The following is a 24,113-nucleotide window of genomic DNA, read 5'->3' as shown; positions in this document are numbered from 1 at the left end:
GCAAGAGTAGACCATGCACCCCTGGCACTGGCCAATCAGTAAGATTTTGCTTGATCCATAATCTCAACTCCCCATGATCTAACCTATGGTCTATCTAACCTTTCATATACAGTTCCAGTAGAACTTCCCTGCTTGTACATTCAAAGTCTTGTAGAAAAAGGTAAGCATCATGTAAGCCCTCAGCCACATTATCAGCTGATCCTGCTACATTCCAAGATCACTGCATTCCTGTACACATTCATAAGAGTCATACAGTATGAAAATAGGCCCTTTGGCCTAACTTGTCCATGCCAACCAAGTTGCCTAACTGAGTTGTCCCATTTGCCTGCGTTTAGACTCAGTGGACAATTTCCCAAGGACATCCTCGCTATGTCCTGGTGTGATGTCCTCCCTAATCAAAAACTCAACTCCCCCTTCTTTCTGACCTCCACCTTCATCATACCTGCAGCATCTTTACCCCAGAACACTGAGCTGCAGTCCTGGACCCCTCCCTCAACCATGTTTCTGTAATAGCTACTGTATTAGTCCCAGTCCCATGTTCTAATCCAAGTCAAGTTCCTCTGCCTTTCCTGTCAGGCTACCGGCATTAAAATAAATGCAGTTTAGCCTATCATATCTTGCTCGCTCCCTATCCAGACCCTGCCTGTACAGTCTACTGTACTTGTTCACTTTAACATTTATACTTGCCTCATCTTTCCCATCTGCTTTGGATCCCACCCCCTGCCAGACTAGTTTAAACCCTCCCAAGTAGCACCAGCAAATCTCTCTGCTCGGATCAACAAATAATCTGCCGGAGGAACTCAGCGGGTTGAGCAGTATTTGTGGGATGAAAAGAATTGTCAATGTTTCGGGTTGAAACCTTGCATCAGGACTGAGAATGGAGAGTTGAGATGGCCAGTGTAGAGGGGGAGGGGAGTGGTGAGACAGGATTCTGAGGTGATTGGTGGACTGAGGAGGGGTGTAAGATGACAGCCAGGTTGTGCCAGGTAGGGGAATAGGGGTGGAGTTTGGTTTCCATTCTCACCTCTTTTACTTATCAGAGTCCAGCACTGGTAGCCCGTTGTGTTCCTTCTTATCTCCCTCCAGCAGCTGTCTCTAATCTTTGCTCTCCCCTCCCCCAACCTTGCTCCCATCTGCCTCTCCATATATTTATTCCCCTCCCCCCCTCTTTGTCTGCCTCCATCTATCATTCACCTGTCATTGTCTCCCCTTGCAGGACCTCATCTCTCTTCCTACCTGTATCATTGGTACCAATATGGACTATGACCTCTGGCTGCTCACCCTCCCCTTTCAGAGACATCCTTGACCCTGGCACCAGGGAGGCAAAACATCATTCTGGAGGCTTGCTCACAGCCACAGAAATGCTGTCTGTGCCCCTGATGAAAGAGTCGCCTATCACTATCGCTCACCTAGACTTTGACCTTGCCTGTTGTACAGCAGAGCCAGTTGTGGTGCCATTGAGCTGACTGCTACTCTTGCTATTCTCCCCAGAGAGGCCATCCCCTCCAACAGTATCCAAACTGGTATACTTGTTAAAGAGGGAACTAGCCACAGGAGACTCCTGCACCACCTGCCTGTCCCTCCTGGCTGTCATCCGTCTCCTGAACCTTTGGTATGAGGACCTCCCTGAAACCCCTATCTATAACACTCTCTGCCTCCTGCATGCTCCCAGTCTAACTGCTGCTCCAACCGATCCATGCAGTCTGAGAAGAAGTGCAGCTGGACACACTTCCTGTAGATGTTGTCGTCAGGGACACTAGACCACTCTCTGATCTCTCACATCTGACAGGAGGAGCAGACCACTCCATTTACTGACATTACTGCCCCTTTAGTGAACTAGCAGATTTAGGGAAAAAGGAAAAACAATCTCATCTTGCCCTTACATTGTAACTGCTACCCTCCTCACTGAAGTCTGGTGTTCACCAAAGCCCACACTTTGACCACCAACAGCACTTTGACTTCAAAGCAGCCCCCCTGAAACTCCTACCATCTCCTCACCTCATTTATCCTTCCCAAAATCCTAACTCTTTTGGATTGAATTCCATTCATCACTATTGTACCCACTTTAGCAGTCCACTATTATCCTCCTACTACCTGGAATTTTCTTCCTCACGATCCAACCACACTACCTGGTAATGAGCCTTGTGGAACCTTGCACCCTTTCAGCAATGATAAGTGTGAATTGTTGCATTTTGGTAAGTTAAACCATGGCAGGACTTATACATTAAATGGAAGGGCCCTGGGGAGTGATGTAGAACACGGAGACCTTTGGATACAAGTACAGTTGGAACGTCATGTTACAACTGTACAAGATGTTGGTGAGATCGCACTTGGAGTATTGTGTGCAGTTCTGGTCGCCTATCTATAGAAATGTGTCATTAAATTGGAAGGGGTGCAGAAAATATTCAAAAGGATGTTACTTGGACTGGAATGCTTGAGGTATGAGGAGAGACTGGATAGGTTGGGACTTTTATCTCAGGAGCTTTGGAGGCTGAAGGGTGATCATACAGAGTGAAATAAAATCTGAAGGACGTGGATAAGGTGGATGGTCACAGTCTTTTTCCCCAGGGTAGGGGAGTCTAAAACTAGAAGGAAAAGATTTAAGTTGAGACGGGAAAGATTAAAGAGGATGAGGGGCAAGTTTTTCCACACAGGGGGTGGTGGGTATGTGGAACGAGCTGCCAAAGGAAGTGGTAGAGGTGAGTACAATTACAACATTTAAAAAACATTTGGACAGGTACATGGATAGGAGAGATTGAGAGGGACATACACCAAATGCAGGCAAATGGACTAGCTCAGGTAGACAACTTAACTGTCATGAACAATATGGGCTGAAGGGTCTGTTTCTATGCTGTGTAACTCTATGACTCCATATCTCAAACAACAGAGGTTCCAGCACTGATTTTTCGGGAACATCACTGGTCACAGACCTCCAGTCAGAATAACAACCCCCTACCACTACAACAATCTTTCCCTCAATGTCAACAAAACAAAAGAGCTGGTCATTGACTTCAGGAAAGGGAGCGGTGTACATGCACCTGTCTACATCAATGGTGCTGAGGTTGAGAGGGTTGACAGCTTCAAGTTCCTGGGAGTGAACATCACCAACAGCCTGTCCTGGTCAAATCACGTAGATGCCTCGGCAAAGAAAGCTCCCCAGCGTCTCTACTTCCTCAGAGGGCTGAAGAAATTTGGTTTGTCCCCTTTGACTCTCACCAACTTTTACCAATGCACCATAGAAAGCATCCTATCTGGATGTATCACGGCTTGGTATGGCAACTGCTCTGCCCAGGACCGCAAGAAACTGCAGAGAGTTGTGGACACAGCCCAGCGCATCACAGACACCAGCCTCCCCTCCTTGGACTCTGTCTTTACCTCTCGTTGTCTTGGTGAAGCAGCCAGCATAATCAAAGACCGCACCCACCCAGGACATTCTCTCTTCTCTCCTCTTCCATCGGGTAGAAGATACAGGAGCCTGAGGGCACGTGCCACCAGACTTAAGGACAGCTTCTACCCCACTGTGATAAGACTATTGAATGGTTCCCTTATACAATGAGATGGACTCTGACCTCATGATCTACCTTGTTGTGACCTTCCACCTTATTGCACTTCACTTTCTCTGTGGCTGTGACACTTTACTCTGTACTGTTATTGTTTTCACCTGTACTACATCAATGGACTCTGTACTAACTCAATATACAGTAACTGCACTGTGTAATGAATTGACCTGTATGATCAGTTTGCAAGACAAGTTTTTCACTGTATCTCAGTACAAGTGACAATAATAAAACAATACCAATACCAACATGGCCAAGTCAATTTTGAATCCAATCTACCAAGTCTCCATGGATCCCATGTGCCTTAATCTTCTGGATCAGCCTGCCATGAGGGATCTAGTCAAGAGCTTTACTTAAGTCCACGTATACAACATCCACTACCCTGCCCTCATCAATCATCTTTGTCACTTCCTCAAAAATTGCATTCAAGTTTTTAAGACATGACCTACCCTGCACAAGGCCACGCTGACTATCCTTAATAAGTAGATGCAAGTAGATCCTGTCCCTAAGCACCTTCTCCAATAACTTTCCTACCATTGATGTAAAGCTCATTGGCCTATAATTTCATGGCTTGTCTCTATTGCCCTCCTTAAAAAGGAGAAACATTGGCTATTTTCCAGTCCTCTGGGATCTAGCCTGTGGCTAAAGAGGATACAAAGATATCTGTCAAGGCCCTAACAACCTCCTCTCTTTCCTCTCTCAATAACCTGGGATAGATCCCATCAGGCCCTGGGGACATCCACCATAAGGTTCTTCAAGAGCCCCACATCTATTCCCTCTTGATATCAACATGCTCTAGTATATCAGCATACCTCTCCCCAATTTCGCTATCCTCTGTGTTCTTCTCCTTGGTGAATACAGATGTGAAGTACTCATTTAGTACCTCTCCCACTTCCCCTGGGTCCAGTCATAAATTACCCCCCTTTTTCCTAGCCCTTCATTAGTTACCCTCTTGTTTTTAATATATGTATAAAATGACATGGGATTCTCTTTAATCCTATTCGCCAAAGACATTTCATGGCCCCTTTTAGTCCTTCTGACTTCCTGTTTAAGTTCTCTCCTGCTTCCTTTATATTTCTCAAAGGCCCCGTCTGATTTCAGCTTCCTAATCCTTACATATGCTTCCTTTTCCTTTTTGACTAAATTTGCAACATCTTTCATCATCCAAGGTTCCTGAACCTTGACCTCCTTTGTCAAGGAGCCAGGAGGTAATGTTGCAGCTATATAGGACGCTGGTCAGACCCCCCTTGGAGTACTGTACTCAGTTCTGGTCACCTCACTACAGGAAGGATGTGGAAGCCATAGAAAGGGTGCAGAGGAGATTTACAAGGATGCTGCCTGGATTGGGGAGCATGCCTTATGAAAGCAGGTTAAGGGAACTCGGTCTTTTCTCCTTGGAGCGACGGAGGATGAGGGGCGACCTGATAGAGGTGTATAAGATGATGAGGGGCACTGATTGGGTAGATAGTCAAAGGCTGAAATGGTTGCCACAAGAGGACATAGGTTTAAGGTGCTGGGGAGTAGGTATAGAGGTGATGTCAGGAATAAGTTCTTTCCAAATATTGATTGGCACCTACTTAGTGCCAAAGGTTTAGACGGGACGCAGTTTGTTAAGTGTGTCCAGGACGGATTCCTGACACAGTATGTTGACAGGCCGACTAGAGGGAATGCCATATTAGATCTAGTTTTAGGTAATGAACTGGGACAGGTGACAGATCTATTGGTGGGTGAGCATTTGGGGGACAGTGACCATTGTTCCATAACCTTTAGAATTGTCATGGACAGGGATAGGAGCAAAGAGGACGGGAAGATATTTAATTGGGGAAAGGCAAATTATGAGGCTATAAGGCGAGAACTTGGGAGTGTAAATTGGGATGATATTTTTGAAGAGAAATGTACTATGGAGATGTGGTCGATGTTCAGGGATCTTTTGAAGGATGTTAGGGATAAATTTGTCCCGGTGAGGCAGAGAAGCAATGGCAGGGTGAAGAAACTGCGGGTGACGAGAGAGGTGGAACAACTAGTTAGGAAGAAGGCAGCAGCATACATAAGGTGTAAGCAGCAAGGATCAGACAGGGCTTGTGAGGAACATAGAGTAGTACAGAAGGAACTTAAGAAAGGGCTGAGGAGAGCGAGAAGGGGAAATGGAAAGGCTTTGGCGAGTAGGGTAAAGGAGAATCCCAAGGCTTTTTTCTCATACGTAAAGAACAGAAGGATGGCTAGGGTAAAGGTAGGTCCGATTAGAGACAAAGGTGTGAGGATGTGCCTGGAAGCTGTGGAAGTGGGTGAGGTTCTCAATGAATACTTCTCTTCAGTATTCACCAAGGAGAGGGGTCTTGATGATGCTGAGGACAGTGTTGGTGAGGGTAATGTTCTAGAGTATGTAGATATTAAGAGAGAGGATGTGTTGGAGTTGTTAGAAAATATTAGGACAGATAAGTCCCCGGGGCCTGACGGAATATTCCCCAGGCTGCTTCGGAAGGCGAGGGAGGAGATTGCTGAACCGTTGGCTAGGATCCTTGAGTCCTCGTTGTCCACAGGGATGGTACCCGAGGAATGGAGGGTGGCGAGTGTTGTCCCCTTGTTCAGAAAAGGTAGTAGGGATAGTCCAGGGAATTACAGACTGGTGAGCCTTACATCTGTGGTGGGTAAGCTGTTAGAAAGGATTCTAAGAGATAGGATCTATCAGCATTTAGAGAATCATGGACTGATTAGGGACAGCCAGCATGGTTTTGTGAAGGGAAGATCTTGCTTCACAAGCCTGATAGGGTTCTTTGAGGAGGTGACCAGGGTAGTGCAGTGGATGTGGTCTACATGGATTTTAGTAAGGCGCTTGACAAGGTTCCGCATGGTAGGTTTCTTCAGAAGGTCAGAGGCCAAGGGATCCAGGGAGGCTTGGCCATGTGGATTCAGAATTGTCTTGCTTGTAGAAAGCAGAGGGTTGTGGTGGAGGGAGTGCATTCGGGTTGGAGGGCTGTGACTAGTAGTGTCCCACAGGGATCGGTTCTGGGACCTCCACTTTTTGTGATATTTATCAACGACTTAGGTGAGGGGGTGGAAGGCTGGGTTAGCAAGTTTGCAGATGACACAAAGATTGGTGGTGTTGTGGATAGTGTGGAGGGCTGTCGAAGCTTGCAGAGGGATATTGATAGGATGCAGAGCTGGGCTGACAAGTGGCAGATGGAGTTCAATCCAGAGAAGTGTGAGGTAGTACACTTTGGAAGGACAAACTCCAAGGTGGAGTACAAGGCAAATGGCAGGATTCTGGGCAGTGTGGAGGAGCAGAGGGATCTGGGGGTTCATATCCACGGATCACTGAAAGTCACCTCACAGATAGATAGGGTAGTTAAGAAAGCTTATGGGATGTTAGCTTTCATAAATTGGGGGATCGAGTTTAAGAGCCGTGAAGTGATGATGTAGCTTTACAAAACTCTGGTTAGGCCACACTTGGAGTACTGTGTCCGGTTCTGGTCACCTCATTATAGGACGGATGTGGAGGTGTTGGAAAGGGTGCAGTGGAGATTTACCAGGATGCTGCCTGGATTAGAGAGTGTGGATTATGAGGAGAGACTAAAGGAGCTAGGGCTTTACTCATTGGAGAGAAGGAGGATGAGGGGAGACATGATAGAGGTATAGAAGATATTGAGAGGGATAGAGTGGACAGCCTGCGGCTCTTTCCCAGGGCACCAATGCTCAAAACAAGAGGGCCTGGCTTTCAGGTAATGGGTGGGAAGTTCAAGGGAGATGTCAGAGGGAGGTTTTTCACCCAGAGAGTGGTTGGTGCATGGAATGCGCTGCCTGGGGTGGTGGTGGAGGCTGATACATTAGACAAGTTCAAGAGATCGTTAGATAAGCATATGGAGGAATTTAAGATAGAGGGATATGTGGGAGGAAGGGGTTACATAGTCTTAGGTGTGGTTTGAAGGGCCTGTATTGTGCTGTATTGTTCTATAGTTCTATGGTACTCAGAGAGTGGTGAGTGTGTGGAATGGGCTGCCGGCAACGGTGGTGGAGGCGGATACGATAGGGTCTTTTAAGAGACTTTTGGATAGGTACATGGAGCTGAGAAAAATAGAGGGCTATGGGTAAACCTAGTAATTTCTAAGGTAGGGACATGTTCAGCACAGCTTTGTGGGCCGAAGGGCCTGAATTGTGCTGTAGGTTTTCTATGATTCTAAGGGAGATATCATCCCTGTCAAGTCCCATAAGAATTTTGTCAGTGAGATCACCTCTCATTCTTTAAACTCGAGAGTATATGCACAGTCTGCTTAACCTTTCCTCACAGGTCAAACCCACCATCCCTGAAATCAGTCAGGTGAAACTTTGCTGCACTTCCCCATCATGTATGCCCTCCCTTAGGGAGAGAGACCAGATCTATTCACAATATCCAGATACAACCTCTACAGCTAGCTCAGCTGTGATGATGAATGGGAGAAACGTAGGAAGCTGAGCCTTGTCAGTCTTTAGGGAGGTATTGGAGCACACATTTACCTTCAGAACCTTCATGGGTCCTTTCTTCTTTTCGTTTGTTAACTCTTCTGTTTCAATGTTTACAGAAATTTGTGAAGCTGCTTTGCCATTCAGCTGTTGAAGGTCACACTTTTTTCCTGTTAATAGCAAATATCACAGAATCTCTGATCTCCATTAAACAAGAAGAAATTAAGATTAAAAAAAACAAAGATTAATGGAAATCCAAAAGGCAAAGTATTTGGAAATGTAGATTATATTATGGAAGAATTCAAGTTGTTGTTTGATAGGAACCTTATCTTGAAATAAAATGTTGCATTGATATGTTACTATGCATCAGCTGCCTTGGTTCCTGCAGAACATCTGAAATGCTCTGCTGTTAAACACAATCCACTAATTAATTATTGGGTGACAGCTGGAGTCAGGGAGCCCATCAGTAAATCAATAGCTTGGCCTGGTCTAAGCATTAGGTCTGGTCAGATTGGCATAGTCTCTTGAAGTGGGTTCTGAAGTTTGCTTTGTAATGACTATGAATAAAGCATAGCAAATAAACAACTACGTTAATTTCCCTGTGTGCAGTTTTATTGGCAGACATGGCAACACATACATGGAGCCATAGAGAGAGACAGCACAGAATTGGGCCTACCGTATCTGCCACAACCATCTGGAGCTCCCAGTTGCCAGCCATTGTAATTCTCCTCCTCATTCTCACAATGACCTGTCTGTCCTTGGCCTCCTCCACTGCCAGGGTGACGTCAAATGCAAACTAGAGAAACAGCCCCTCATATTCTGCCTGGGTCGCCTACAACCCGACGGCATGAATATTCAATTCTCCATTTTCAGGTAGTCTGCTCCCCCTCTGTCCCTTTTCTCTCTCGTCCTGATCTACCCAGTTCTTCCTACACCCACCCCAGCCCCCAACACCCTGTTCCTTTCCCCTCCTCCACCCACTTCATCAGACATCACCCACACACTCAATTCACTGGGTGCCTCCCCCACGGTTCCCGTCTGCCCTCCCCACCTCCTTTTCTGGATTCCATTCTCCACCTTCCTTTCCTATTGGATTCCATCATCCGCAGCCCATTGTTTTCTCCACCTATCATCTCCCAGCCTCTGTCGCTATTTCCACTCTCCTCTCCTATCACCTATCACCTATCCTCACCTGGATCCACCTATCGCTTGCCAGCTCCTGCCCCACCCCTTACCTTGTTATACTGGATATCTCTCCCTTATCTTTCAGTCCAGATGAAGGGTCTCCTGTCCATTTCCTGATGCTGCCTGATCCACTGAGTTCCTCCAGCAGTTTGTTTTTTGCTCTTTCTATACTCTGCCTATTCATGTATCTGATTCCAACACCTCCCCTGGCAGTGTGTTCCAAAAATCTACCATTCTCTGCATAAAATAATAACTTTCCCCTTTAAAACTCTTTCTTCTCCTCTCACCTTAAACTTATGCCCTCTTACGTGGCTACAGCTACCCGAAGGCCTCATTTCAGGAAATGTTTGGCCTCTTCCACAGTGTAACTACTGACTGATGGCACAGAGCACAGATAATCAAACAGCGAATGTCTGCTTCACCACCCACCCCACCCTGAAGGCACTGTTGCTTAACTCTGCTCAGCTCAAGGATCCACAAGATGGTGAGTGTCAGTTTGTCATTCTGTGCACGGAGGGCAATGCTTGCAGCCAAGTCCATGTGGATGTAACATCCAGACAGTCGCTAGCCTCCAGCACACGAAGCACCTTGAAGCACAGACTCAAAAGAACAAACAAGAGAGCAAGTGCAGGACTAATGGGCTACAGCATTGAACTTCTGAGAGTACAGGTGACTTGTGCCTTAAAAATGCAAAAGCAATTCAATCAGTTAATTTAGCAGGTGCTAAACTCTATAAATACCAGGCAGTTACTGCTGTTCACAGGTCTTTTTATCACATTTTCCTTACTTTTGGTTTTGGCTGCAGTATCTTGGTTTGGATTCTCCTCCAATTCCTTCAGGGAAAACTGCTGCAGGTTTGTGACAGTGTAAGAGCCCACAAGGACTGTGCGCCCAAATGCTCGCTGCTCCACCACGACGATGCTCAGGGGTGGGTGTAAGTACATTTGCTCTGGCAGCTCCTGTGAAGCAAAAGTTCCCATTAAACCATTCTCTTGAAAATAACATTGAGGTTTACTTAGGGAGGTCAAGCTTGGGAAGCATTAACACACTGCAAGAAGTGTAAATTAACGCACTGCTACATTAATATAGAATCTAAAAGTCAGTTGTACAGCATAGTAACAGGCGCTTTGGCCAACTAAGTCTATGCCGACCATCATGCCTATCTGTACTAATCCCACTTGTCAGCATTAATTCCGTATCCCTCTATGCCCTGCTCATTTCAGTACCTATCCAGATGTCTCCTAAACATTGTTACTCTGGAGTCAGGAAAGTTCCTGTTGCTTTGAACAGGAAGGTTATATTCTTCTTCCCCACCCTACTCAAGTGCTAGAGCAGTGCAGAACACTGAATGATTTAATTCCAGAAACACTCCTGGACACAAATGGTTAATCAGCAACAATATCTGCCATGGTTAGAGCTTGCTTTCTTCCAGACACTTTCAGTTGAATCCTGAATAACCAAGGAATTCAAATGCAGAGTTTGCCTCAAATCAGAGTGGCGAGGCTAATGAACCAAAAGCCTGCTCCTTCTGAGGTCTAGAGATTGAGATAAGTGGGCAAAAGCAACATCCTGTCAGCACCTACTGCCAGGACAGTACTGAACACACATACATAATGTTATAGCATTACATAGCAGGAAACAAACCATTCAGCCCAACTCATCCATGCTGACTAAATTGCCCAGCTTAGCTAGTCAATATCCCTCTCAACCTTTCCTATCCATATACCTGTCTAAATATTCTTAAATCTAGTCACCCTCCATCAGGGAAGGCTTGGCCATCTGTTGTTTTCTTATTCCTTTTTTTGAGAGCAACCTGCGAGTAGTGGGAAAGACCAGCAGTTAATGCCTATCCTCAACTGCCCTCCAAGATAGTAGCACGGTGTTGTATTGCAATACTGCAATCCTTTAGGTGAAATATTCTCAGTGTTGTTGTGTTGGGAGTTCCAGAATTTTGACCTGGCAACAAATGAAAGTCAGCAATATACTTCCAAATTAGGATGGTGTGTGGCTTGGAGGGGAACCTAAGGTGATGGAGTTCCCACACACCTAAAGTCTTTGTCCTTAATAAAAGGTGGTACAGATTGTAGTTTGGGAAATCTGAGTAATGTAAGAAATAGGATCAGGAATAGGCCAGTCAGCCCCTCAAACCTGCTCCACCATTCAAAAGGATCATGGATGATCCAATCAACACCACCTTCTCAACTCTCCTCACAACCTTTTCACTCCTTGCAATTCAAATGTCTGTCAATCTCCACCGTGAGTATGTCCAATGTTTCTGCCACCACAATTCTCAAGGTGTTGTGGATCTTTGAAATGTTCTACTCCAGAGAGAAGAAGGTTTCCTCCTCTCAGTCTTAAATGGGTGATTCTTTATTCTAAAACTATGCCCCCTAGTTCTAGATACGCCATCAGGGTAAACTGCACCTCTCATTCTTCTAAACTCCAAAGAATATCGACCCAAGCTGCTCAACCTTTCTTCATATGTCAACCCCTTCCACCCAGTAGTCAACCTTTTGAACTCTCTGCATTGTTTCCAGTGTAAGCATATCCTTAAATATGAAGGCAAAACTTGTACATTTTTACTCTAGGTGTGGTCTCACCAGTGCCCTGTAAAGTTGCATTAAAACTTCACTTTGCTTACACTCTATACCTCTTGCAAGAAAGAACAATATTCTATTAGCCTTCCTAATAACTTGCTGTAAATAAAAAATTGTTCTTTTATTCTTCCTTCTAAATTAAGTAACCTCATATTTTACCATGTACTTTTGATTTCTTCATACAGGTTATTAAAATAGATGGTGAATATCTGAGGCGCCACGACTGCCTGTGGCAACCAAAAATGATTGATTTATCCTGACTCCGGCTGACTAATAGTAAACAAATCTTATATATTGGAGCAGCCATTTTGAAAGTGGCTGTTTCTGAGGTCAAAGTGCTGAGGCTTTGACAACGGAGACTTGTGGCTGTGAGTGAGACTCTAGGATGGTGTGTTGTCTCCCTGGTGCCAGGGTCAGGGATGCCTCAGAGTGGATACAGGGCAGTCTGAAAGGGGACCAACCAGAGGTAATAGCACCAAGGAGATACAAGAGACTGTAGATGCTGAAATATGGAGCAAAAAACAACCTGTTGGAGGGACTCAGCAGGTCAGGCGGCATCTGTGGAAGGAAATGGACAGACAACATTTCAAGCCAAGACCATCCATCTGGACTGAAAAAACAGAGAGGAGATAGCCAGTACACAGAGTGAGGGGGAGAGTTGGCTATTCTTATAACTCAAGCCCTGCAGTCCCAGCAGCATCCTCGTGAATCCCCTATCCTCTGTCTCTTGTTGATTGTTGGGAGGTTGGGTAATGCACCCCCAGCAAAGTGACAACACCCCCTTTGTTTCTAATCTCTCCCCTTATGGCCCCATTTGAGAAGCCTTCCTCCCTTGATACTGAAGTAATGTAATCGTTGACTAACAGTGCAATACCTCTTCCCCTCTGTGTCACCCAAAAATTCTATACTCTGGGATATTGAGTTACCAGTCCTACCCATCCTTCAACCATCTCAGTGATGGCAAAGATATCATAGACTCTGCATTAATTAAAGTTTTGAGTTCATCTACTTTACTTCTGTAAGACTCATCCCTAAAGAATAAGTGAGATGAAGATCTAGAGGACTGAAAGGGACATTTAGTTTAACAGAAAGGCAGAAAATCTCAATTTCACTTCTTCACAGATTTAAATTGTTTTGTTAAGCCATCTCATTCAGTTACCTGATATCAGCCACCATGATAGCACATGGCCCTGTGCTCCCCGTTAGCAAGGCCAGAGGAAATCTGGTATAGTTTGCAGTCCAGTTCTTCTTGGTAGAGGCTGTGGGTTTTAGAGGTAGTGTTGAGTAGCCAAGGTGAGTGAGAAGTGCAGTTTGCAGATGGAAATCTAGACATTGAAGGACCCGCAATGAGAAAAAGTGAGGTGAGATAGAGCAAGAATGAGGATGAAAATGAGGGAGAAACAAGATGAAGATTACAAAGTGGCAAGATAAAATAAGGGGGAGGGGAAGCTTAACAAATATGTGAAATGGATGAGGAGGTGGCAAACTGGGGTAAGGAGAAGATGGTGGCGAGATGAAGAGAAGGATGAGGGGTGAGAAGGAGTAAGCTGTGATGTAGTTGGGGATGTGCTGAAAGTTTACACATCTTCAACAACAGATGTCTTCAACCAAACCCAATACCAGTTAGAACACAGAACAGTACTGCACAGTACGGGCCTTTTGGCCTACAATGTTGTGCTGACCTATATAAACCTTATCCACATTCTATCTATCCCCCTCTCTGTTTCACCTCCCATATCCCTCTATTTTTCTTTCATCCATGTGCCTATCTAAGAGTCTCTTAAATGACCCTATCCTATCAGCCCCTGCCACCACCCCCGGCAGTGCATTCCAAGCACCTACCACTCTTTGTGTAAAAAAAACCTACCTCTGACATTCCTCCTGAACTTTCCTCAATGCACCTTAAATGAGTGACCTCTAGTATTGGCCATTACCACCCTGGGGAAAAGATGTTGGCTGTTAACTCTGTCAATGCCTCTCATAATCTTATATACCTCTATCAAGTCTCCTCTCATTCTCCGTCTCTCCAAGGAGAAAAGCCCTAACTTGCTCAGCCTCTCCTCATAAGGGACGTTCTCCAATCTCCATGCAGCATTCTTGTAAATCTCCTCTGCACCTTCTCCAAAGCTTCCACGTCCTTCCTGTAATGTGGTGACCAGAACTGAACACAATATTCCAAATGTGGTCTAACCAGGGTCTTACAGAGCTGCAACATTACCTCTCTGCTCTTGAACTCAATCCCCCGGCTAATGAAGGCCAGCACACCATATGCCTTTTTAACCACCCTATCAACGCGAGGCAACTTTGAGGGATCTATGTACTAGAACCCCAAGATCTCTCTGTTCCTCCACACTGCTAAGAATCCTGTTATTAACCATGTACTCTGCCTTCAAGTTAGATCTTCCAAAGTGTAACACTTCACACTTCTCTGGATTGAACTCTATCTGCCACTTCTTTGCCCAGCTCTGCACCCTGTCAATATCCTGGTGTAACCTACAACAACCTTCTTCACTGTCTACTACACCACCAACCTTCGTATCATCTGCAAACTTACCAACCCACCCTTCCACTTCTTCATCCAAGTCATTTATAAAAATCACAAAGAGCAGGGGTCCCAGAACAGATCCCTGCCACAGGTCACTTACCTCCAGGTCAAATACTCCCCTTCTAGAACCTCCCTTTGTCTTCTGTGGGCAAGCCAATTCTGAATCTACACAGCCAATATTTTACCGTGGATCCCATACCTCATAACCTTCCGGATGATCCTACTATGGGGAACATTTTCAAAAGCCTTGCTAAAATCCATATATGCCACATTCACTGCTCTACCTTCATCAAGCTGTCTTGTCACTTCTTCAAAAAACTCTATTAGACTCGTGAGGCACGGCCTGCCCTTCACAAAGCCATGCTGACTATCCCTTATAAGACCATGCGTCTCCAAATGCTCATAAATCTTGACCCTAAGAATCCTCTCCAACAGCTTGCCCACCACTGACGTAAGACCAGCTGGTCTATAATTCCCAGGATTATCTTTTTCCCTTTCTTGAACAATGGAACAACATTTGTCATCCTCCATTCCTCCAGTACCACTCCTATGGCCAGGGGGGACTCAAAGATCATTGTTAATGCTCCAGCAATCTCTTCCCTTGCTTCCCATAGTACCCTGGGGTATATCCTATCCGACCCCGGGGACTTATCTATCCTAATGCTTTTAAGTAGCTCCAACACTGCTTCTTTCTTAACCTCGACATGCTCCAACACACTTGCCAGTTCTACGCTAACCTTCCCTTCTTCTGAGTCCCTCTCCTCAGTGAACACTGAAGCAAAGTATTCATTCAGGACCTCCCCTACCTCCTTCAACTCCAGACACATTTTACGCCCCACCCCTTATCCCTGAGTGGTCCTACCGTCACCCTAGTCATCCTCTTGTTTCCTTACATGTGTAGAATGCCTTGGGGTTTTCCTTAACCCTACTTGCCAAGGCCTTCTCATGCCCCCTTCTAGCTCTCCTAAGTCCTTTCTTAAAGCTCCTTCCTGACTACCTTATAACTGTCAAGAGCCCTGACTAATTTTTGCTTCCTAAACCTTAAACATGCTTCCTTCTTCCTCTTGACTAGACCTTCCACCTCTCTTGTTAACCACGGTTCCTTCATCCTACCATCCTTTCCTTGTCTCAGTGGGACAAACCTTTCTAGAACCCCATGCAAGTGGTCCCTAAACAATCTACACATTTCTGCAGTGCATTTACCAGAGAGCATCTGTTCCCAATTTACGTTCCCAAGTTCCTGCCTAATACCATCGTAATTTGCTCTCCCTCACTTAAATACTTGCCCATAATGTCTGCTCCTGTCCTTGTCCATGACCATGCTAAAGGTCAGGGAGTTGTGGTCACTATCCCCAACAGATTGTTGACAGATAAAATTTTCCCAGAATAGTTTGCTACGCACCACTTCAAAATATTTTGCAAGTTCAGTGAAGTTTGGGTTCTCCTTGTAACTTGCGATGATTTCAGACTCCACTTTCTGACCACCACATTCCATTGTCACTTGGGGCTGCTCCACTTCAAAAAGGTTTATACGTTTAAGGTCCCGGAGTCCCCAGAAAAGAACCTAGAAATATAAAATGTCCTTTATATCTGCTGACACATGATATATTGAAGATTGACACTGAAAATGTAGTCCAGCACTGAAAGAAAGAAATAATTGTGTGCATTGGAATGCATTGGGTTCAAACTTTACTGCATCCATGATAACTGAAAAATAGCTCACTTAGTTTGGGATTCAATTTACAGTTTAACAGGGCCCAACTCATCAGTGGGATAAGGGAAGCAGAACTCTAACAGCTTAGAGTTTGGGAAGTGCTGTTAGAGTAACCTAGATGAGTGACAGCAATTAATTTAGTAGATGGCACACACTGTCGTCCAGGACTCATAGTGGTGGGCAGAAAGAATACTGAGGGTGGATGAATTATCATTTATCCTATCTACTTTTTTCTGCATGATTTTGAGCTTCTTGAGAGTTGTTGGAGCTTTAGTCAATCAGGAAAGTGTAGAATATTCTATTATGTTTTCTACTTGTACTTTGTCGATGTGGAAATACACTAGGGTGTCAGGAGGTGGATCACTTGCTACAGGATACCTGGCCTCTGACCATGTGCTAGTCCAGTTGAGTTTCTGTTTAACGGTGACACACAGGATGTTGATGGAGAGGGACTTGAAGGATAGGTGGTTAGAATCTCTTTTGTTTTAGTGATAGTCAACACCTGGCATTTGTGTTGCACAGACATTATCTCATCTGGAATTATGTGATGGAAGAATTAATGTCAGGTGGAAAATTACCTCAATTCTGAACTTCTTGAGCCTTGGCCGGATTGTTGCAGGAATAATGAAATGTTTCTCCTGTACATCAAGAAATTCCGGATGCCTGGATTCCACATCTTCTGGCAGAGAAGGCTGAAACATATCATACATATAAGAATAGAGCTGTTTTCTCCATTTGTTTCACCTAGACCAAACTTTTCTTGAGCTCTGTCAGATCTGGTTATTTTCGAATCCACAGGTTCTTTCAGGAGTCCAGGAATGAGTTGAAAACAACTTGGTGCTTCACGAAGTTTTATTGGAAAAGTTTAAAACAAAGAAACAGTCACAGAACACATGACACTAGCTTTAATGAACTGAGACAAAGGAACAAAAGATGAGCTCAGGCCAGGGAGGAGGAGAGCAAGAGCAAGAGATTAACAAAAAGCGACACCTTTTATACCTGAGATAAGAGATACTCTTTAGCTAACAATAATCCAATCAGGTAACCTATTAGATACTTGTGGCCAAACCAACCAATGAAAAAACCACATATTCACCTGATGGACGAACCAATAAGCTAGTAAGTGGCCATTCCTTGTGCAGCCAGTCGAGGTGTATCAAACACTATACATGTTAAAAAACTAATTAAAACAGTTGAATCCAACAGCTCATTCATGCGCTCTTTTGCTGGTTTATATAAATTAGGTCAGACACCAATCTGTGGGATCATGTCTCCTCACTGGGATTGAAAATCTCTCCTATACTCTCTTTCCTTCCCAGATCCAGCTCATATCACTCTTTCCAGTGCTCTTGACGCTCACATAGTTTTTCCCACTTTCTTTGAGAAATGAAAATAATATATTTGTAATCTCATCAACTGTCTAAATTTAACCCAAGCCTTAAGAATCCTACAACTCTTGCTCAATTTCTTTTATATAAATTACCTGGTTCTTATCTTTAGGTTTTACTAATGGATAAATCAAATTTAAAGAAATAAATCTTTAAGTAAATCTTCACAGCCAAAGGAAATTGGCAGGCAACTATTATGATGCCTAAATATAAAATGGGAATGGAAGATGTCCAGGAACAGAAGATCAGTTAGATTAATACCTGGTGGTAGGAAGGATAAAGGGACCCTAAATCAATGAGGTAACAGAAACTAAAAGCGCAACAGGAAATAATAATCATAGATTCCAGAAGGGAATGTCATTAGAACATGAAATGAAATTAGGAATAGTCCATTCAACTCCTCTTGCCTGTTCCACCATTCACTAAGATTATGGTTGACTTTTTACCTAAGCACCACTTGTCTGCACTGAACCCAAGTCCCTGAACTCCCTCGTATCTAAAATCTGTTGATATCAGTCCTGAATATACTTAATGTTCTAGTTTCCAAAGTTCTCTTCGATAGAGAATTCTTACCTATCGACTCACAGAACATTGCTCCTATTTGATTAAAGTGCAGCTTTTTCGATCTCTGCGCAATAGTTTTTTTCCCTGATATTTGTGCCTTAAATCAAAATCCCTCAGTATCACATCACATGTTGAGTCACACATTTAACTTCCAAATCTATGCTAATTTGCATGTGTCTCAGATAACAATTCCAGGATTTTTACTCTTAAGGCCTGTATTTTAATTGTTCCCAGCTCCGGAAAGTCTCAGCCAACCTACATTCTAAGTTCAACCTTTGTTGTCCTCAATAAGAGGACCCTTAATCCAACCCTGGGCAGGCAATACTGAGAACAGTAAGATAAGATCTCTTTCTTAGTCACATGTACATCGAAACACACAGTGAAAGGCATCTTTTGTGTAGAGTGTTCTGGGGCAGTCCGCAAGTGTCGCCACGCTTCTGGCGCCAACATAGGATGCCCACAACTTCCTAACCCATACGTCTTTGGAATGTGGGAAGAAACCGGAGCACCCAGCGGAAACCCATGCAGACACGGGAAGAACGTACAAACTCCTTACAGACAGCTGCTGGAATTGAACCCAGGTCACTGGCGCTGTAAAGTGTTATGCTAACCGCTACACTGCCGTGCCTGCTCCATCTCTCCCTCCCTCTCCCTCCTCCCAGCTGTGCTGTGCTGTCCTCATCACTACTATACTTCTTTTCATTTCACCTACTTGAATAGTCTCCTGTGCCAAAGTGCTGTGATTAGATTGATCATCCTCTCTACAAGAAGTATTGTGTACGTGCATCACTGTAAGAGTTCCATACCTGCCCAACTCCGGGTCACAACAGTCTGTTTCTTATTACTGCCCAAATTCTGAAAGGGGAGGGTGACCAGCCAGTAGTCATGGTCCCTATTGGTACCAGTGACATAGGTAGGAAGAGAGACCCAACTCGTCCATGCCAACCAAGATGCCAATCTATGCTGGTCCCATATGACTGCAGTTGACCCACATCTCGCTAAACCTTTTCTATTCATACACCTGTTCAAATGTCTTCTTATTCATGCACCTAGAGTCATAAAGCACTACAGCACAGAAACAGGCCCTTCAGCCCATCTAGTCCATGCCAGCCTTGTTTTCTGCCTAGTCCCATTTACCTGCACCCAGACCATAGCCCTCCATACCTCTCTTGTTTATATACCTATTCAAACTTCTTTTAAGTGTTACAATTGAACCCGCACCCACCACTTCCACTGGCAGCTTATTCCACACTCACACCACCCTCTGAGTGAAATAGTTCCCCCTCAGATTCCCCTTAAAATATTTCACGTTTTATCCTAAACCTATGACCTCTAGTTCTAGTCTCACCCAACCTTAGGGGAAAATGTCTGCGTTCATTCACCCTATCTATACCCCTCATAATTTTGCATACTTCTAGAAGATCTCCCCTCATTCTCCTGCACTCCAGGGAATAAAGTCCTGACCTATTCAATCTATCCCTGTAACTCAGGTCCTCAAGTCCCGGCAACATCTGTGTATATTTTCTCTGCACTCTTTCAAGTTTATTGATGTCTTTCCTGTAGGCAGGTGACCAGTACTGCACACAATACTCTAAATTTGGCCTCACCAATGTCTTATACAATTTCAACATAACATTCCAACTCCTGTACTGAATGCCCTGATTTACGAAGGCCAATGTGCCAAAAGCTCTCTTTATGACCCTATCTACCTGCGATGCCACTTTCAAGGAATTATGGATCAGTTTTCCCAGGTCCCTTTTTTCTACTGCACACCTCAGTGCCCGACCATTCACTGTGCAAGTCTTACCCTGGTTTGTCCTCCCAAAGTGTATCACCTCACATTTGTCTGCATTAAATTCCATGTCCTGTTCAAATCTTTTTTAAATGTTGTAATTGTACCTGCCTTCTACCCCTACTTTATTTTTCCCAGGATAGGGGGGGTCTAAAACGAGAGGACATAGATTTAAGGCGAGAGGGGAAAGATTTAAAAGGGACCTGAGGGGCAACTTTTTCACACAAATGTTGGTAGGTGTATGGAATGAGCTGCCAGAGGAAGATGTAGAGGTAGGTACAATTACAATGTTTAAAAGACATTTGGATAGATACATGGATTGTAAAGATTTAAAGGGATGTGGGCAAATGGGACTAGCTCAGATAGACATTGTGGTCGGCATGGGCGAGTTGGGTCAAAGGGCCTATTTCCATGCTGTATAATTCTATGACTACTCCTGGCAGCTCATTCCATACATGCACCGCCCTATAAGTGAAAAACTTGTCCCTTACATCCCCTTTAAACCTTCCCCATCTTACCTATGCCCTCCAGTTTTAGACTTCCTACCCTGGGGAGAAAGACTGTGTCTATTTACGTTATCTATGCTCCTCATGATTTAATAAACCTCTGTAAAGTCACCCTTCAGCCTCCATTGCTCCAGGGAAAACAGTCCCGGCCTATCTAACCTCTCATTATAACTCAAGCCCTCCAGTCCAGGCAATATCCTTGTGAATCTTTTCTGTATCCTCTCTAGCTTAATCACATCCTTCCTATAGTGTGGCGACCAAAATAGCACACAATACTCCAAATCGGGTCTAACCAACGCTTTGTACAACTATAACATGACGTCCTAACTCTTGTACTCATTTCCATCTGAAATTCAAATACACCTACTACTACCCCTTTGTCCACTCTGCTCGTTACATCCTCAAAACAACTCTAGCAACTCTGTCAGATACCATTTTCCTTTGTCTGATTGCCTTATTATTTTCTATAAATCCTTCTATTAGCTCCTCAATAATGGAATCCAGCATTTTCACAATGACAAGTGTCAAGCAAACTGGCCTATAATTACCCTGCTTTCTGTCTCCTTCCAATTTCAAATTGGTGAGTACCTGGTAAGTAAGGGTAAGGTTTAACTGTTATTGTTATAACTCTTAAGTAGAATACAGCCAGGTAGAGAAAAAATAGTTCAGATGGAGGACATGGCGATGTGCTGCAGCTGCATGACGTGGGAGCTAGTGGACCCTGCTCTAGTGCACGGTGATCACATCTTGCAGTAATTGCATGAGGCTGGAGGAACTTCGGCTCAGAATTGATTAGCTGGAGTTGCACCTTCAAACACTGTGGAGCATCAGGAAGGGAGAGAGTTATGTAGGTGCTGTGCATCGGGAGACAGTCACCGCCCCGCTTCACCCCGCCCCCCCCCTTAGAGTAGGTACTTCTAGGGTCCAGGAGGCAGATAGATGGGCGACTGTCAGGGGAGAGAAAGAGAAAGGGAACAGGCAGACAGTGCACACACAGGGCAGAGGACTCCAGAGGCTGTTCCTCTCAGTAACAGGTTTTCTGCTTTGGATGCTGTTGAAGGGGATGACCTACAGGGATCAAGTGGCAGGAGCCAGGTCTCTGGCACTGGGACTGGTCCTGCTGCTCAGAAGGGAAGGGAGGAGAAGAGGAGGGCAATAGCGATAGGGGAAAGGGAGTCAATAGTCAGGGGAACAGACAGGTGGTTCTGTGGATGTGAGCAAGAATCCCGGATGGTATGATGCCTCCCAGGTGCCAGGGTCCAGGATGTCTCTGCTGGGGTCCACAGCATTCTTGAGCGGGAGAGAAAGCAGCCAGAAGTCGTGGTACATGTTGATACCAATAACATAGGTAGAAAGAGGGATGATGTCCTGCAGAGCAAGTTCAGGGAGCAAGGCAGAAGGCTGAAGAACAGGACCTCAAGGGTAGCGATCTCAAGATTGCTGCTGGTGCCACGTGATAGTGAAGGTAAGAATAGGAGGAGATGGTAGATGAATGCATGGCTGAGGAGTTGCTGCAGGGAGCAAGGTTTTAGATTTTTGGATCATTGGGATCTCTTCTGGGGAAGATGGGACCTGTACTGAGTGTATGGGTTACACCTGAACCCGAGGGGGACCAATATCCAGGACGGATTCCTGTCACAGTATGTTGACAGACCAACGAGAGGGAATGCCATGCTAGATCTAGTTTTAGGAAATGAACCGGGACAGGTAAAGGATATACTGGTGGGTGAGCATTTGGGGGACAGTGACCATTGCTCCATAACCTTTAAAATTGTCATGGACAGGGACAGGTGCAGAGAGGACAAGAAGATATTTAACTGGGGAAGGGTGAACTATGAGGCTATAAGGAGAAAACTTGGGAGTGTAAAGTGGGATGTCCTTTTTGAAGGGAAATGTACCATGGAGATGTGGTCAATGTTCAGGGATCTTATGCAGGATGTTAGGGATAAATATGTCCCGGTGAGGCAGAGAAAGAATGGTAGGGTGAAGGAACCGTGGGTGACGAGAGAGGTGGAATGATTAGTTAGGGAGAAGAAGGTAGCATACATAAGGTATAAGCAGCAAGCTTCAGACAGGGCCTGTGAGGAATATAGAGTAGCGAGGAAGGAACTTAAGAAAGGGCTGAGGAGAGCTAGAAGGGGACATGAAAAGGCATTGGCTAGTAGGGTTAAGGAAAATCCTAAGGCCTTTTTCACGTACGTGAAGGGTAGGAGGATGGCTAGGGTAAAGGTAGGTCGATTAAAGACAAAGGTGGGAGAATGTGCCTGGAGGCGGCGGAAGTGGGAGAAGTTCTCAATGAGTACTTCTCTTCGGTATTCACCAGGGAGAGGGGTCTTGATGACGCGGAAGGGAGTGCTGGTAAGGGTAATGTTCTCGAGGTTGTAGATATCAAGAGAGAGGATGTGTTGAAGTTGTTAAATAATATCAAGACAGATAAATCTCCGGGGCCTGACGGGATTTTCCCCAGGCTGCTTTGAGAGGCGAGGGAGGAGATTGTTGAACCACTGGTAAGGATTTTTGAGTCCTTGTTGTCCACGGGGATGGTACCGGAGGATTGGAGGGTGGCGAATGTTGTCCCCTTGTTCAAAAAAGTTAGTAGGGATAGTCCAGGGAATTACAGACCGGTGAGCCTTACGTCTGTGGTGGGTAAGCTGTTAGAAAGGATTCTAAGGGATAGGATCTATGAACACCTGGAGAATCATGGACTGATTAGGGACAGCCAGCATGGCTTTGTGAAGGGAAGATCTTGCTTCACAAGCCTGATAGGGTTCTTTGAGGAGGTGACAAGGAAGATTGATGAGGGTAGTGCGGTGGATGTGGTCTATATGGATTTTAGTAAGGCGTTTGATAAGATTCCTCATGGTAGGCTTCTTCAGAAGGTCAGAGGCCAAGGGATCCAAGGAAGCTTGGCTGTGTGGATTAGGAATTGGCTTGCCTGTAGAAAGCAGAGGGTTGTGGTGGAAGCAGTGCCCTCGGATTGGAGGACAGTGACTAGTGGTGTCCGGCAGGGATCGGTTCTGGGACCTCCACTTTTTGTGATATTTATAGATGACTTAGATGAGGGGGTGGAAGGCTGGGTTAGTAAGTTTGTGGACGACACTAAGATCGGCGGTGTTGTGGATAATGTGGAGGGTTGTCGGAACTTACAGAGGGATATTGATAGGATGCAGAGCTGGGCTGACAAGTGGCAGATGGAGTTCAATCTGGAGAAGTGTGAGGTGGTACACTTTGGAAGAACAAACTTCAGGGCAGAGTACAGGGTAAATAGCAAGGTACTTGGCAGTGTAGAGGAGCAGAGGGATCTGGGGATTCATATTCACAGTTCACTGAAAGTTGCCTCACAGGTGGATAGAGCAGCTAAGAAGGCCTATGGGATGTTAGCGTTCATAAGTCGTGGGATTGAGTTTAAGAGCCGCGAAGTGATGATGCAGCTTTACAAAACTCTAGTTAGAGCACACTTAGAGTACTGTGTTCAGTTCTGGTCGCCGCATTATAGGAAGGATGAGGAGGCGTTGTAGAGGGTGCAGAGGAGGTTTACCAGGATGCTGCCTGGATTAGAGTGTATGGAATATGAGGAGAGGCTTAAGGTGCTAGGGCTTTATTCACTGGAAAGGAGGAGGATGAGAGGAGACATGATAGAGGTACATAAAATATTGGGAGGAATAGATAGAGTAAACAGCTAGCGCCTCCTTCCCAGGGCACCAATGCTCAAGACGAGAGGGCATGGCTTTAAGGTTTTGGGTGGGAGGTTCAGGGGAGATGTAAGGGGGAGGTTTTTCACCCAGAGAGTGGTTGGTGCATGGAATGCACTGCCTGGGGTGGTGGTGG

At 45.1% G+C, this 24,113-nt stretch overlaps 1 protein-coding gene across 2 annotated transcripts in view; it reads right to left on the bottom strand.

Annotated features, from left to right (window-relative positions):
- The window catches only part of fer1l4 (fer-1 like family member 4), a 207,748-nt gene that overhangs the window by 87,925 nt on the left and 95,710 nt on the right, over positions 1 to 24,113 (bottom strand). For both annotated transcript variants that reach the window (XM_052031437.1, XM_052031438.1), the window contains exons 27-30: positions 16,614 to 16,727; positions 15,724 to 15,885; positions 9,967 to 10,138; positions 8,049 to 8,164 (exon numbers count right to left, since the gene is read on the bottom strand). In XM_052031437.1, the coding sequence (XP_051887397.1) occupies positions 8,049 to 8,164; positions 9,967 to 10,138; positions 15,724 to 15,885; positions 16,614 to 16,727 (564 nt within the window). The remainder of the gene's footprint in view (positions 1 to 8,048; positions 8,165 to 9,966; positions 10,139 to 15,723; positions 15,886 to 16,613; positions 16,728 to 24,113) is intronic.

Source organism: Pristis pectinata, chromosome 16 (assembly GCF_009764475.1).
Source record: "Pristis pectinata isolate sPriPec2 chromosome 16, sPriPec2.1.pri, whole genome shotgun sequence".
NCBI classification, from domain to species: domain Eukaryota; kingdom Metazoa; phylum Chordata; class Chondrichthyes; order Rhinopristiformes; family Pristidae; genus Pristis; species Pristis pectinata.
Note: the sequence above shows the minus strand (reverse complement) of the source record. Positions and strands in the feature narration are given on the sequence as shown.